Below are 13,520 nucleotides of genomic sequence, written 5' to 3' on the forward strand. Positions count from 1 at the left end.
TTTTTGATTTATTGTAGAGATGAGGTCTTGCCAAGTTGCCCAGGCAGGTCTCGAACCCACATGCTCAGGCATTCCACTCACCTCAACCTCCCAAAGCTCTGGGATTACAGGCTGAGCCACCGAACCCGGCTGAGATTTTTTTAAAATTCCTTCTTTAGGACTGCTACTGGAGGCTTCAAAAAGTAACTCAAATATCCTCAAAAATGAAAAGTCTTTGTACTTTCAGATGAATACAATTTTGGAAGTAGCCACTTGCAGCTATATTTAGTAAATTATGTACCTATTCCAATTTGGTGACAGAAGTTTTAGTCAAGCAAGGCTCGGTGGCTCGGCCTGTAATCCCAGCACTTTGGGAGGCGAGGTGAGTGGATTGCCAGAGCCCGTGGGTTCAAGATGTGCCTGGGCAACTTGACGAGACCTCATCTCCACAATAAATCAAAAAAAAATTAGTTGGGCACCTGTAGTTCCAGCTACTTGGAAGGCTGAGGCGGAAGGATCGTTGGAGCCCAGCAGGTCGAGGCTGCGGTGGCCGGGAGCGTGCCCTGCACTCATCTGGGTGACAGAGTGAGACTCCAACTCAAAAAAAAAGAAGTTTTAGTCAAAAACAAGACGATAAGGAAGATATGAGGATTTGGCAGTGGTTTCTTAAATATGACAAAGAGACTTGCAATAAAGATAGATAAAATGTTCTTCATTAAAATTAAAGACATTATGCATTAAAGACCACTATCAACAGAATGAAAAGACAATCTACTTGATGGAAGAAGATATTTGCAAATTATTTACTCGATATATATGCAGAATATTCAGAATATATAAAGAACTCCTACACTTCAATAACAACAAAAAACAGCCCAATTCAAACCAGTAAAAGACTTGAGTAGACATTTCTTTAAAGAAGATATACAGATAACCAACAAGCACATAAGAAGATCCTTAGTCATTGGAGAAACCATGATCACTGGCACCGTTATCAGTAGTCATTAGGGAAATGCAAATTACAACCACAAGATACCACATCACACTTATTGGGATGGCTATAATTTTTTTTAAAAAAAGGAAAATAACAATTGCAGGAGAGGACTTGGGGAAATTGGAACCTTTAAACTTTGCTCATATGAATGTGAAATGGCTTAGACACTGGAAAAGTTTGGCAGTTCTTCAAAACATTAGACATAGAATTACCATATGACCCAGCAATTTGACTCCTAGCTACATGCCCTAAAGAATTGGAAACAGGGACTCAAACATACATTTGTATGCAAATGTCTGTTATAATAGCCAAAAGGAGGAAATAACCCAAGTGTCCTTCAGTAGAAAATTGTGTTATAGCCATACAGTGGAATGCAACTTTAAAAAGGAATGAAGTTCTGATACACAAGCCAACATGGATGAACCTTGAAAACATTACACTAAACAAATAAACTAGACAAAAAAGGGCAAATAATGCATGATTCTATATTAGGTACTTAGAATAGGCAGTCATACAAATAGAAAGGAGATTAGAGGTTATCTAGGGTGGAGAAAGGAGAAGAAAGAATAGGGAGTTAGTGTTTAATGGGTATGGAGTTTTTGTTTAGACTGATGAAAGGATTTTTAAAGTAGCAGCAATGGTTACACAACATTGTAAATGTAATTAACGCCACTGAGTTGTACACTTTAAAATCATTAAAATTTTATGCTACATATGTGTGTATAAAACACCTTTGTTATTAAGTATTATATATAATATATATCATTTTGTTATTAAAATTTTGTATAAAATATAAAATTAAGCAGGTTTTTATTATATATATATCTTACCACAATAAAAGAATTAAAAATTGACAACAGTTAAAATCATATTGAAGAAATGTAATCATCTTTTACTGTTTACTTTACTTTCCTGAACAAATGCATTGTTGAAATAGTGAAATGGAAATGGATTTTGTATCAAATTAAGCCTTGTCTCAATATTTTAAGACTCTTTTTAAAAAGCCAAGATCATTAGAAAGGGGTAAGACAGCTCTCCTGTGCCTCCTTCTGAAGGTAAAGGCCTTTACTTGGGTAACAGGAAATAAAAGGGGGAAAACGGGTAGATATTGCTATTCAAAAGAATGCATGACTTACAGTGAACAATTGAATTGTGGTCAAATCACATGGTTCACATTCCACGGAAAGGAAATTACACAGCTTCTGTTTAGTCAACTTGTGCTGATATGAACACCTAGAATTGGGGAAATCTTTCCAAATATTGCCAGGCATTGCAGGGCCTCGCTGTCACTGCTCCTAAGCTATTGCATTGCAAATGAGGGCTCATGTGTGACCCGCTTCTTTTCCAGAGCATAGGAAACTTGGAAACATGACTGTGACGGTGAAGAAGACTGTCCCCTCTCCCGAGGCTGTGCAGATCCTCTACCAGCGGATGAGATACGAGTACGAGTTCTACCACTACGTCAAGGAGCAGTTCCACCTGCTGAAGCGCAAGTTTGGACTGAAGTCTCATGTCAGCAAGCCCCCCCTGAGGCCACACTTCTTTATCCCAACCCCACTGGAAACCGAGGAGCCAATCGATGACGAGGAACAAGATGATGAAAAGTGGCTGGAAGATATTTATAAGAGGTGATGCCAGCACTGTGTTGCCTCCGTGGCTTTATCTCTCTTTTCTAGAAAGATCTTTGTTTGGGGACGAAAAATCCTGAAGGGACTACATTAATGCTTGGGTGCATTAAAAAGAACAAAACATTCCCACATGTTGGGGTCAATGGGAGATGCCCGGTTTTGCGGGTTTTATGTGTTTAATTTTATTCTGTGTGTTTTCTTGGCTCTTTGAGTCTTTCCCAGGTACACTAGATGGCTCCATCACAAGGCATCTCATTACAGAATCGCTCCCCGCCAACCCCATACAATGGGAGAAGGGGGAGAAATATAGTCCATAGCCTAATAACTTATCATGCGTAAAATGACTTGTAAAAATATTACCTCAGTGGTAGGAGACATGCAGACTTGTATATTTCAGTAGAAATACAAAACCACTTCAGAGACCAGGGAATCTTCTCCAGAAGGATCTGAGAGGAGAAGGTAAGACAGAAAAGGACATCAGAAGGAGGATGTCCCTGGTTACGTGGTTTCTACCCGCATGGTTGGAATTCTGCCTCTGGTCCATCTCAGGGGACAATTTCACCAAGAGCAGCGTACTTATCTCTGAAAGAGCAAGTCGGCTTGTGCCACATCCCCAACCAATGCAGAGCCTGGAATACCTTTCAAGGTCAAAGTGCATGGCAAGCTCCATTGAGACAGTCCATCTCCAAGCACCATGCTGGCAGATAACAAAGTAGCATAGAAGGGAAAAGACTTTGCTAGCTGGGTAAGGAAGAATGTAGGAAAGTCAGATAAAATCGGAAGATCATGTAACAGCAGGAAAAGGGCATGGCTGTGTCCTTTGCACCCAATATGAGACATCTTTCTCCCCAGCATTGCTTTAAATGGAAGCCCCAGGAATCAATTTAGCTCGGGCATTTGACTCCCATGGCAGGAGTGCTAAGCCTGATCACAAACCGCACATAATCTTTCAAACACATCCCTGACTAAATTGGGTCCCATGGTGTCTGGTACCATGTACCAGAGTACATTTACGTCCCCAAGAGGTACCTGTTTTCAGTGAGAAGTGGTTCTGAGTTCTTTGCAGGTGGCAGAACTAAAGTCCTATTTCTTATGGAACCTGCTTGCTCCTGAGAACCCTTACTTGGGACATCAAAAAGAGGAGAAGCAAGGGCTTCTGGGTAAGAGACTGCTTGGCCAGTTGTGAGTAGGCGGCTTCTCCCAGTGTGATCTGAGTAGATACTGAGCAAAGTATGTATCCTCTCCATTCCCCACCCCACCCTCCATCCCCTGCCACCTGTCAATAATGCCGTGGCTCAATCATCAAAAATCTATTCCTTGGGATTCTGAAATGTATTCACCTTAAAATAATCCTGAAAACACACATCCTCCTGTGTGAATGACATACAGCTAGCTGGGAAGCTGGGTGCAGTGGTGGTGACAGGAAGGATACTTGTGACAAATTTTGTCTACTTCAAAGTTGTCCCCTAGAGCCAGCCCTTCAAGAGCACTAGCAAAGTGTGAGTTGGGAATGCTTAATAGTAAATAAGAGCCGGGCTCGGTGGCTCAGCCTGTAATCCCGCCCCTTTGGGAGGCTGAGGTGAGTGGATTGTCTGAGCCCACGGGTTCAAGACCCGCCTGGGCAGCAAGACCTCATCTCTACAATAAAATCAAAAAATCAGCCGGGCGTGGTAGCGCATGCCTGTAATTCCGGCTACTCAGAAGGCTGAGGCAGAAGGATCGCCGGAGCCCAGCAGGTCGAGGCTGCAGTGGCCGGGAGCGGCCACTGCACTCCAGTCTGGGCGACAGAGTGAGACTCCAACTCAAAAAAAAAAAAATTAATTAATTAATTAATTAATTAAAATAATCCTGAAAACACACTTCCTCTTGTGTGAATGACATACAACTAGCTGGGATGCGGTGGTGGTGACAGGAAGGATACTTGTGACAAATTTTGTCTACTTCAAAGTTGTCCCCTAGAGCCAGCCCTTCAAGAGCACTAGCAAAGTGTGAGTTGGGAATGCTTAATAATAAATAAGAGCCGGGCTCGGTGGCTCAGCCTGTAATCCTGCGCCTTTGGGAGGCTGAGGTGAGTGGATTGCCTGAGCCCATGGGTTCGAGACCCACCTGGGCAACTTGGCAAGACCTCATCTCTACAATAAATCAAAAATTAGCTGGGCGTGGTAGCGCGCGCCTGTAGTTCCAGCTACTTGGAAGGCTGAGGCGGAAGGATCACCGGAGCCCAGCAAGTTGAGGCTGCAGTGACCAGGAGCGGCCACTGCACTCCAGTCTGGGCGACAGAGTGAGACTCCAACCCCCCCAAAAAATAGTAAATAAGACTCTGACTTTACACAAGCTACACATTTTCTGCTTTTCAGAAACCAGCAAATCTCTCTAGAATTTTTTCTCCCTTCACTAAAATTGGACGATAGCCAAGATATAAAGCAAGTCATTTGGAACCTGCCGAGCGTACGCTAAAGCTACTTTATCATGAGATGTATTAAGAAGGCTCCAGCCCACGGGAGTCCAGGGAAGGCGGGGACTGCAGAGGCACAGAGTCAACCACTTGGCCACTTGTGGGCCTCCTTTCTGCCTCAGAGGACTGGAGCAGGGAAGTGTTCTTAGAGGAGGAAATATCCTTTGTCCTGTTCAGAGAGACCAGGGCTCTACCATTAGGCATACTTTAAAAAGCAACCTGGAAGATAACAATCAAACTCAAACCCAGCATAAGCATTGCTGCCTGATACATTATGAGTCATTTCTCTGAAATTTCATGTAAAGAATGATGATTAGTTTACACACTGTGCAATCTCACAATCTGAAGATAAAGATGAGTTGGCTATGTATTCTCTGCTATTGTCAGAACATTGGGACAACTGGTCATTAAAAAAAACTCGTCCCCTTACTGCAGGTTTCACATGGGCACTTCCAACTGTGTGTTCCAAGGCATTTATTTTCAACAGTGATCATTATAACTTCACAACAAAAGATGCTGTTGGATTTACTTGCGGGGCCTTAATGTTATTTTTGTCCCAACAAACAGCTTCTAGGTCCTAAAAGTCAAGGCACTTCATCAGTTTATTTGGCACACATGTCAACATTTCTTTGGCCCTGGGCCCAACACAGTTTGTACTTCATGAAACATATTGTACATTTTACATAGTTTAATTTAAAAAATACATTTTAAGCTAGTTGATCTTTGACTGCCTTATTTATTATAACCTTTCAGCACATTCCAAGGTTTTAGTTACTCAGGAAGGAGTTAATTAAAATGATTTTATTTTGGTCTGATGGATGTTTTTTAAAAGGAAAATTATTATTATGACCCTTCAGCCTACTTTCGTTGAGTGCTGTAAAAGTGCTTGTAAATCTCTTTTTTTTAAAGGAGAAAGAAAAAAATGGTATTTGACATTGATGGAAATTCAAAAATATACATGGAACTGAAACATTAACTTAGCTAAAATAAAAGCAATCTGTGTTTGCGATGAAGTATTCCTTAACTTATTCTTTGCCCATATAGGTAAATGAATATAAGTAAGTTGAAATTTTTTTGCCATTCTGTTGATAGCTAGAAATAAAAGTATCTGTAGTTCCTCATACACCCTCAATCTTCTTAGTTGGCCATGGTTTTTTTCCTCAAGGTGGGATTTTGGAAAGTTGAATTTTTAAAAATCTATCAACTTTCATTCTTGGAATTATATGACACCAAAAAAAAATCTGGAAAAAAAAAAGTTAGCCATTCATTCATCTAGCTGTGTATATAAAATACTAAACAATTGACTCTATTGCTATTTCCACCTGTTGGTTTGGCTTCAGGGTGCCACATCTGAATCTCCAGTCTCTGATCTCCAGTATCTATGGGACATGTCTACAGCAATGGAGTGAAGGAAGGAAATGCCACGACTCTTAGTGTGTAAGCTGATCCCCTTCTCAGACATGTAAAGCCTCACAAGTTGGTGCATTCTAACCTCTAAAGTGAGCAGTCTTGATCTAGAAATGCCCTTCCTGGGAAATGCCATTGCTTTGGTCAAATGGAGACAGAAATGTCATGCTTTCTGCATATTGGAGACAACATTCCAATGTCATGTGACTGTTTTATAAAAGAAAAAAATCAAAATCTTGGTACTAACTGAAAGAAAAATCCATTTTGGTAATAACTTGCTTTATTTCAAGTAAGAATCTAAGAATCTTAAGCAGGTGATAAGTGGTGATCCTTCTTAATCATTTAATTTGTTTTTCTGTAACCCCATCAAATGATGTTTGACTCTGAATGAACTTTAAAGCCCAAAGTATTAAACAAAACTGGACTGTGCCACATCTGGAGTTTTTTTTGGTCTGAAGTTCTTCATAAATGTGCTATCACCTGTGGGTCTATCTAGTGAGCTATTTGGTTACATGAATTTTCTAGATAATGACAGTATTTCTTAAGAGGTGGAATGATAATCCACCACCATTAAGAAAAATAACCCTGTGTGTCAAAATTATGAAAGCCCTTCCAGTAAACGTCAAGAAGATAATTACTTACTTCACATCTGATGATAAAGTAACCTGTAAAAAATAAACAAACAATAAATATTTTGAATATTCTGCTGCAGAAAAGCCTGTTTTAGGCTAGAACCAAAAACAAGAGTCTGCTAAGAAAAACACGTGGAACTTCTTTCACAGCCCATAAAAGTCATTGTGCTACAACCCAGTACATTCATGTGTTAGGGCTGCCATAACAAAATATCACAAGACTGGATGCCTCAAACTACAGAAATTTATTGGCCCACAGTTCTGGAGGCTGTAGGCCCAGATCAAGGTATGGGCTGAGTTGATTTCCCCTGAGACCTCTCTCCTTGGCTTGTGGATGGCTGCCTTCTCCCTGTGTCCTCGCATAGTCTTTCCCATGTGTCAGTCTGTGCCCTGATCTCTTTTTTTTTTTTTTTGAGTTGGAGTCTTACTCCATCTCCCAGACTGGAGTGCAGTGGCACGCTCCCAGTCACTGCAGCCTCGACCTGCTGAGCTCCGGCGATCCTTCCACCTCAGCCTTCCAAGTAGCCGGAACTACAAGCACGCACTACCACGCCCGGCTAATTTTTTGATTTATTGTAGAGAAGAGGTCTCGCCAAGTTGCCCAGATGGGTCTCAAACCCGTGGGCTCAGGCAATTCACTCACCTCGGCCTCCCAAAGTGCTGGGATTACAGGTTGAGCCACCAAACATGCCTGATCTCTACTTATAAGGACTCCAATTATATTGGATTAGGGCTCACTCTAATGCCCTCACTTTAACTTAACGGCTTCATGTAAATGTCCTATCTCTAAATACAGTCACATTCTGAGATTCTGCTTAAGACTTTAATATATGAATTTGAAGGGTACACGATTCAGCCCACAGCACCCAGATTACAGCAGAAAAAATCTGAGCAGAAGTACTGAACTCCAACTAGGAGAGAAGCAAGCCTCAGATTGTAGACTCCTAGAGCTGCAGTGAGACCCAGGATTAGCGATCTGGTCTACTGTCTCATTGTACAGATGAGGAAATCAAGGTCTGGAGAGGAGACACAAACGCATCACATGTCCCTTGTGGGTTCGCTTAACTTTTGAGCCTACCAAGTCAGAACCTTAAAAGCATGACACAGCCAGAGTCCATCTACTGACCTAGAATCCGGAATGCAGTGATGAGGTACATTCAGCCACACCCACTACCACTGGTCACACTGAAGCAGCCTCACTGTGGAGCTCTGCCGGGAGTCAGGGCTGCGGGACTCACCATCTTCCTCAGAGGGAGGCCCTGTTGGTTTTCAGTCACTAAAGTCCTCAGAAACAGATGCCAAACAAACCTTTTATTCTAGATGTTTGTCTGTGCCCAAAGGACATAGCGGTTCCTGTTTCTTGGTAAACAGATTTGGGGCATGTTTGCCTATCTCAGATTACAGAGTTTTATTTCTCTTAAAGGCAAAGTGAAGATTCATGTCCTCCTTCCCATAAGGAGTTTCAGATGGACCCACCTCAAAAAATATAGTCAACATGCAGTTCATAAAACTAGTTGAAGTGGAGTGCAGACATGCCTCTGGAAAAGCCCAAGCAAAGGATAAGCAGACCCCGAGCACTCACAGGCCTCTTAGTCAATGGAGAATTCCCTTCTGCTGGGGCAAGCTTGGCTCACGGCGCTGAGCACTGCAGATTCCCAAGGAACACCCAGGCCCACAGATGTTCCTGGGTCACAGAATTGTGAACTGACCACTTGTGCATTTTGGATTTCAACTTGTAAACACGGGGATTCCCTTTTTACAAAAAAGAAAAAGAAAGGAGGGAATGAAAAATCACCATGCAAAGGAAAATTGTGAGCTCAGTTTTTCCTTCTGGAATCTTGGCATGCGCACTGAGCTATCTTCAATCTGGCTCTCACCAGACACTGTATGCTTTGAGCAGGCATGGAGCAGTCTGCCCGACGTGTCTCTGCCAGAACGCTCAGACTGGAACTGTCACACGCCTCTTATTCCAGTCAAGAGCAGAGGCAGCCCCAGGGACGGGTCCTACCAGACGCAGCAGGCTGGCTGTGAGGTGCAGCTAGAGAGGTGGTGAAAATCAGGGAGCAGAGCAGGTGACTGGCGAGGGCAGGGGCTGCCCACCAGCAGAGTCCCCAGGCTCAAGTCCCAGCTGCTCTGCTTCACTGGGCGTGGGAGTAAATCACTTGACCTCCCTCGGCCTAAAGTCAACCCAGCTGGAAAGCATTAGGGAGAAAATAGGACGTCCACTGAAAACCAAGCACTGCTGCTGAGATGAACCATATCACACCCTTCATCCCTAAATGTAATATACTTGAGAGCCACAATCCTGAAGGGCTTGTTCTCACCACAGAAGATGGATCCTCAGCTAGAGAGCATAGCTACACATACTTACAGGTCTGCTGATGCGCCAGTCTGCAAGGGTTGTTGTCCAACATGCTATGGGTCTGTGGAAAGCAGCTCTTCTGAAATGTGAATCGAGCCAACGGAAGCAGGCACAAGTTAGAGCAAATGCATCAAAGACCTGTCCTGAAGAGCTATCCATTCCTTCCTCCTGACCTGGCTTCTGCTGTTCTGTTTATTGTGCTGTTATCCAAGACAAACCACCCTGTGGACTTCCGTTTTTCTTATTCATTCTTAGGGATGAGTTTGTCTAGCTGTGAGCTACAAGGATTATCTCTGATTGGCAGCTTGTACTAAATACAGGCTTCCTCTAACATCTTTAAAGTACCCTGTGTGTCTGTGCTCGTGACTAATAATAATAATAAGCCTATAATATCCATGTGAATTACTACACAAGGAAGAGTGTTAACAAAAATGGGAAACCTGGCAGGATGGGGTACTGTACTTCTTGGAGTCTTGTTTCTCCTTCTCAGAAGCAGCATCGCCTGCTGTGACGTCATGGGAGAAATCTGGTAGTGATTTTGTGGGCTGGTGATGTTTTCAGTATGGTTGATCCTTCTGTCCCCACTATAGGACTGCCAGGGGTTGAGACTTTAATATGTTGCATTACTAATTTTTCATATGCAGAAAAGAATCACGGCACTCACCACAAACTTCCTTACGGTCACACTACTTGCTGCTAGTATCCAATGTTTCATTTTTTTTCTCCTTTCTGAACACTTTCCTAAGTGTTCTCCATCTTTGATTGGGAGTTAATGAAATTCTAGTCCAGTGCATATTTGCAAAGTGTAATTCCCAAACCAGGTGTGTGAGATAGCATGAAAAATTATTCCCATAATTTGGGAAATACTTCAGTGTGCTGAGCTACACAGTGTAGTGTGTACATTAAGTGCATACTAGGGGCTCTCAGGTGAACTGCAGTTATTTTTTTTTTAAACTAGTTTGTCAAGATAAATTTCTCAAAATTATTTGCTGTGAAATCCTTATTTTGAATAAGACCCACTAATATCCTGTGGATCTAGTGCACCGGAGATGACACTTTGAGAAACATTGCTTTAATGTAAGTCATTACTTCATATTTTTCCCCATTGGAAGAGATGCTTTCCTTCTGCTGTGGTTCAGTTTTGGTCCATGTGTCCTGCTTGAGAGAAATATATTTGCAGATGATTAACATTTTGCTACATAGAAAATGGAGGAAAATTAAAATTTTTTTAGTAAAATAATTATCAAATAATCATCTTTCAGTTTGGAGTGTTCTCCTTAGTTGCATTCATTTCCCTAACTCAGGAAAAAAGAGGAATGCTTTCTAATGTAAATTTGTAATACTTTTTTTTTTTTTTGAGTTGGAGTCTCGCTCTGTCGCCCAGACTGGAGTGCAGTGGCCGCTCGTGGCCACCGCAGCCTCGACCTGCTGGGCTCTGGCGATCCTTCCGCCTCAGCCTTCCAAGTAGCTGGAACTACAGGCGCGCGCTACCACGCCCGGCTCATTTTTTTGATTTCATTGTAGAGATGAGGTCTCGCTAAGTTGCCTAGACGGGTCTCACACCCGCGGGCTCAGGCAATTCACTCACCTCAGCCTCCCAAAGGCGCGGGATTACAGGCTGAGCCACCGAGCCCGGCTTGTAATACTTTAAAAATATTATTTGCGTACCTCGAATCAGCCCACTGCTTCCATAGGATAGGTGCCCCAATCCAACTGCACTAAGGACATCTGACCCCCTTTCCCTCTGACCTGTGGTTCGTTGTGCAGTAAGAAGGAAAACATTGATCTCCAAGTAGTTCGAGTAAGGTTGATGATTGGGGCGGGTAAGATTGCTCAGCTTTGGAGCTCTCTCAGCCAGTGCACACTGGGGCACCTGTGTTGTTCAAGACACTAGGGGGCGCGCCATATCCACAACAGTTTACTTAAGAAACCAGGGTCTTTCCAAACCTGACTTCTTCTCTCCCATGCTTTCCTTCTCTTGCTTTACGGCAGTGTGGACCAGAAGGAGATCACAGTTGGTGTATTTAAAACACAGTGTACACACTGTCAGTTGAACAATAAGTCATTATCTTTCCCAGGTCTTGGAACCTGATTTAGCTTTGTTGCTATTATTTTTTAATTACGGTGGTATTTTTAAAATCAGTGTTTATCGGATCATCTTTCCTGAGAGTGTTGCATAATTATAACATGATGGAAATTCTGATTTGCTAATCAAGAGGTGACCCATGAGATGACTGTCATGGATAACCATCAGGTGATACCATCATTGCAGTCAGAAAGGTAAATAGATGCCGGGCTCGGTGGCTCAGCCTGTAATCCCAGCACTTTGGGAGGCCGAGGTGAGTGGATGGCCTGAGCCTGCGGGTTCGAGACCTGCCTGGGCAACTTGGCGAGACCTCATCTCTACAATAAATAAAAAATTAGCCAGGCTTGGTAGCGCGCCCCTGTAGTTCCAGCTACTTGGAAGGCTGAGGTGGTAGGATCGCCGGAGCCCAGCAGGTCGAGGCTGCGGTGGCCTGGAGCGGCCACTGCACTCCAGTCTGGGTGACAGAGTGAGACTCCAACTCAAAAAAAAAAAGAAAGGTAAATAGAAAGTGAATACAATGAGGAAAATAAGGATGTAAGAAGATGTCAAGAAAGCCATGTCTCCCCATGACCAAGGGAGTCCAAACTAGAAAAACATTCAGGAAACTCTGTTAAAAAATTTTTTTAACTTACCAAAATTTCCTGTTGTTTTAATTTCTTATTTTACTTTATTTATTTATTTTAAAAATTATTTTATTTTAAAGATGTAGGGTACAATTCAGGATTAGGTATCCAAGTGGTTATCATACAGGTAAAGTTTGGGCCCACCTTTGGTCTCTACTTTGCCTAGTTTGAGATCAGGTACCCTTATTAATGCTATGTGCTCCCCCTACCTCCCCACCCCTGCTTGGCAGTTCCAGCTACTGCCAATCCCTTTCTTATAAACATACCAAAATTTAATGGAACACATAAGGAGCTAAATATGGAAAAGATGAGAAATCAGTAAAGTCCTCAATAAGGAGAAGGTTTCATGTGGGATTTGAGCTACACTTCAGGGAACAGTGGAATTTGCAGATGACAGCAAGGCAGAACTTAAACAGAAAGATCACTCTGTCCTTGCAGCAGATCTGCAAGAAAGGTATTGCTCTCTCTGCAATAAAGAGAAATAAAGGCCCCAAGAAGTTAAATAATGAGCCATGGTAGCACAGTGAGCAGCAGGACCAGGCTTAGTATCTGAATCTAACATGCCCATTCTTTTTTAGTGCCTGTGAGAGGCAAGATAAGATTGAGCCTGATTGCTGAGGATTTTGGAAGAAATGTTTATTTGACTATAAGGGCAATGAGGAGCCCTTGGGCGTTTCAGAACAGGCAAGTAATATGAGGAAGTTGTTTTTCTTCTTCTAAGTTAATTAGCACCCTGTGTATCCTTCCCCCCACTTCCCCCTACTTCTTTGCAGCTCTGTACCCGGAAAGGATAATCCCTGTGGATTGCATCGCATCACCTGACTCCCACCTACTGTCTCTCCATTAGATTTGACCAGTGGCTGGCAGGCAGGATCTCTGCCTCTGACTGATAGAATGCAAAGCATCTCCGGAAGTCATCTCCAAGTGGGTCCTGGGGGATGGGCTTGGGGACTGGTCCTGGGACTGAAGAAGAACAGAAGCCAGAAATTTAATTAAACTTCTTGTGTGTTTGTTTCTATTCTCTGTATGTATCTACTTTTTTTCAGAGAGATCCTTGTTCTGTCGCCCAGGCTGGAATAGTGGTGTGATCATAGTTCACTACAGCTTCGAACTCCTGGGCTCAACAAGGCCTAGAATCCAGAAACTGAAATGACTGATTTCAGTTCATGGAAAACAATGCCCTGCACAAAGATACTCAGAGATATTTGTTGAGTTGCATGCACCAGAAGTAGTCAAGACTGAGTTAATTATAATAAGCCATCATTAACTCAGAATTTTCTACTTGGGTAGCAATGTAAGTGCTGTAAACGGGATGTGGGTGAGAGAACTGACTTGTGTATGGAGGAGTTCTGTC

General features: G+C 42.7%; 1 protein-coding gene across 2 annotated transcripts in view; it reads left to right on the plus strand.

Moving 5' to 3' along the window:
- UST (uronyl 2-sulfotransferase) overlaps positions 1 to 12,799 on the plus strand; it is a 322,433-nt gene extending 309,634 nt beyond the window's left edge. Inside the window, exons 8-9 of one of the 2 annotated variants that reach the window (XM_008051829.2) lie at positions 2,322 to 2,601; positions 12,745 to 12,799. In XM_008051829.2, the coding sequence (XP_008050020.1) occupies positions 2,322 to 2,601; positions 12,745 to 12,784 (320 nt within the window). In that variant the 3' untranslated portion in view covers positions 12,785 to 12,799. Of the gene's footprint in view, positions 1 to 2,321; positions 2,745 to 12,744 lie in introns of those variants that run through there. The other variant, XM_008051830.1, reaches the window with a different exon arrangement.
- Positions 12,800 to 13,520: the final 721 nt, after the last annotated feature.

Source organism: Carlito syrichta, unplaced genomic scaffold, assembly GCF_000164805.1.
Source record: "Carlito syrichta isolate Samal-C Ts95f unplaced genomic scaffold, Tarsius_syrichta-2.0.1 Scaffold236941, whole genome shotgun sequence".
NCBI lineage: Eukaryota > Metazoa > Chordata > Mammalia > Primates > Tarsiidae > Carlito > Carlito syrichta.